The 1143-nt window shown below is 40.2% G+C and overlaps 1 protein-coding gene across 1 annotated transcript; it reads right to left on the reverse strand.

The window, feature by feature from the left end:
• Positions 1-350: 350 nt before the first annotated feature.
• LOC112095061 (gibberellin 2-beta-dioxygenase 8-like) lies at positions 351-1111 on the reverse strand (the record flags this gene model as incomplete). Its single annotated transcript, XM_024176739.1, has 1 exon — positions 351-1111. A coding segment is annotated over exon 1 (464 nt), but the record flags the coding sequence as incomplete, so codon positions are not given.
• Positions 1112-1143: the final 32 nt, after the last annotated feature.

Genomic DNA, 1143 nt, shown 5'->3' on the forward strand with positions numbered 1-1143 from the left:
CATGAATCATGATTTAGAATCAGGAACGAATATGAGAAATAAACGTCCCCTTAAAGTTTTGGCCAGATAATACCACCAGAGACTAGTCCAAATAGTTAAGTGTGTGCGCTGTCTAACAGAATTAAAATTCTGTTTGGTCTCATTTTTATAGACTTCACAATGTATCAGAAAACAAGAATTTGGCCTCATAATAAATGCTAAATATTAAAAAGACTCGAGCAATTCAATAACTAATTATGAAAATAATATTGAAGAATCATCGAGTAACAAGAAAATCAGAAAATAGATCTGGACTCATTTATAATTTAAAACAACAGATTTGGACTCATTTATAATATTTAAATTTGTACCTGAGAGTATTGAGACCATTATCGTTACCCGCGCCGGAATTAATAATATTGTTGAGGGGAACGTGAAAAGCTTCGGACCACGACAACTGCTTTAGGCAAGTGGCGGTTGGTGTCCCCCAACGGTAACTGCCAGCTGAGAATTTCAGGTACTTGTTCTCCAACGGTTGCTTAAAGGCCTTCTCTTGTTCCAACCTCATCTTCTCCGACAGCTCGCGCGATATCCCGTGGTTCACCACCTGAAAGAAGCCCCACTCTTGTGAAGCCCTAGCTATCTGCGACTTGCACTCCTCTCTCTCCACTTCGCCGAGCTCCAGAAGGGTCAGGTCGATCAACGGAAGATCACATTCGTCGACATCGGCAACATGTTCGTAATTTGCACTTCCGCTGTGGACGGAGAACTTTCCGTCGACTGTTTTGCCGGAGAGGGTTTTGTAAGCCTTGTGCAATGGTGGGTCTGAATCCATATTATTCTGGTTATTAGCGGCTGATGATCAGGACATGGAATTATTATTGTTAGAACCGATCCAGGAGGTCTAGAAAGATATCGCTACTCAACAACAAAGAAAGTTGGTAAATGGGAGATAGGGACAAGGAGAAAGAGATTGAGACAACCCGTTTTCTTCTGTTTTCTTGTTTTGATTTCCCTTCGTCGTCGATGAAAACGTTATGACGTTTACGTTTTCCGCATTTCATTGGTCTTTGGGGACAAAGTTGATTCTATGTCTTATTGTAATTAGACTTGAAGATATCATCTATTTGACTATTTCGTCCCTTTCTCTCTCTTTTTTTTTTT

Source organism: Morus notabilis, unplaced genomic scaffold, assembly GCF_000414095.1.
Source record: "Morus notabilis unplaced genomic scaffold, ASM41409v2 C11380400, whole genome shotgun sequence".
Lineage (NCBI taxonomy): Eukaryota > Viridiplantae > Streptophyta > Magnoliopsida > Rosales > Moraceae > Morus > Morus notabilis.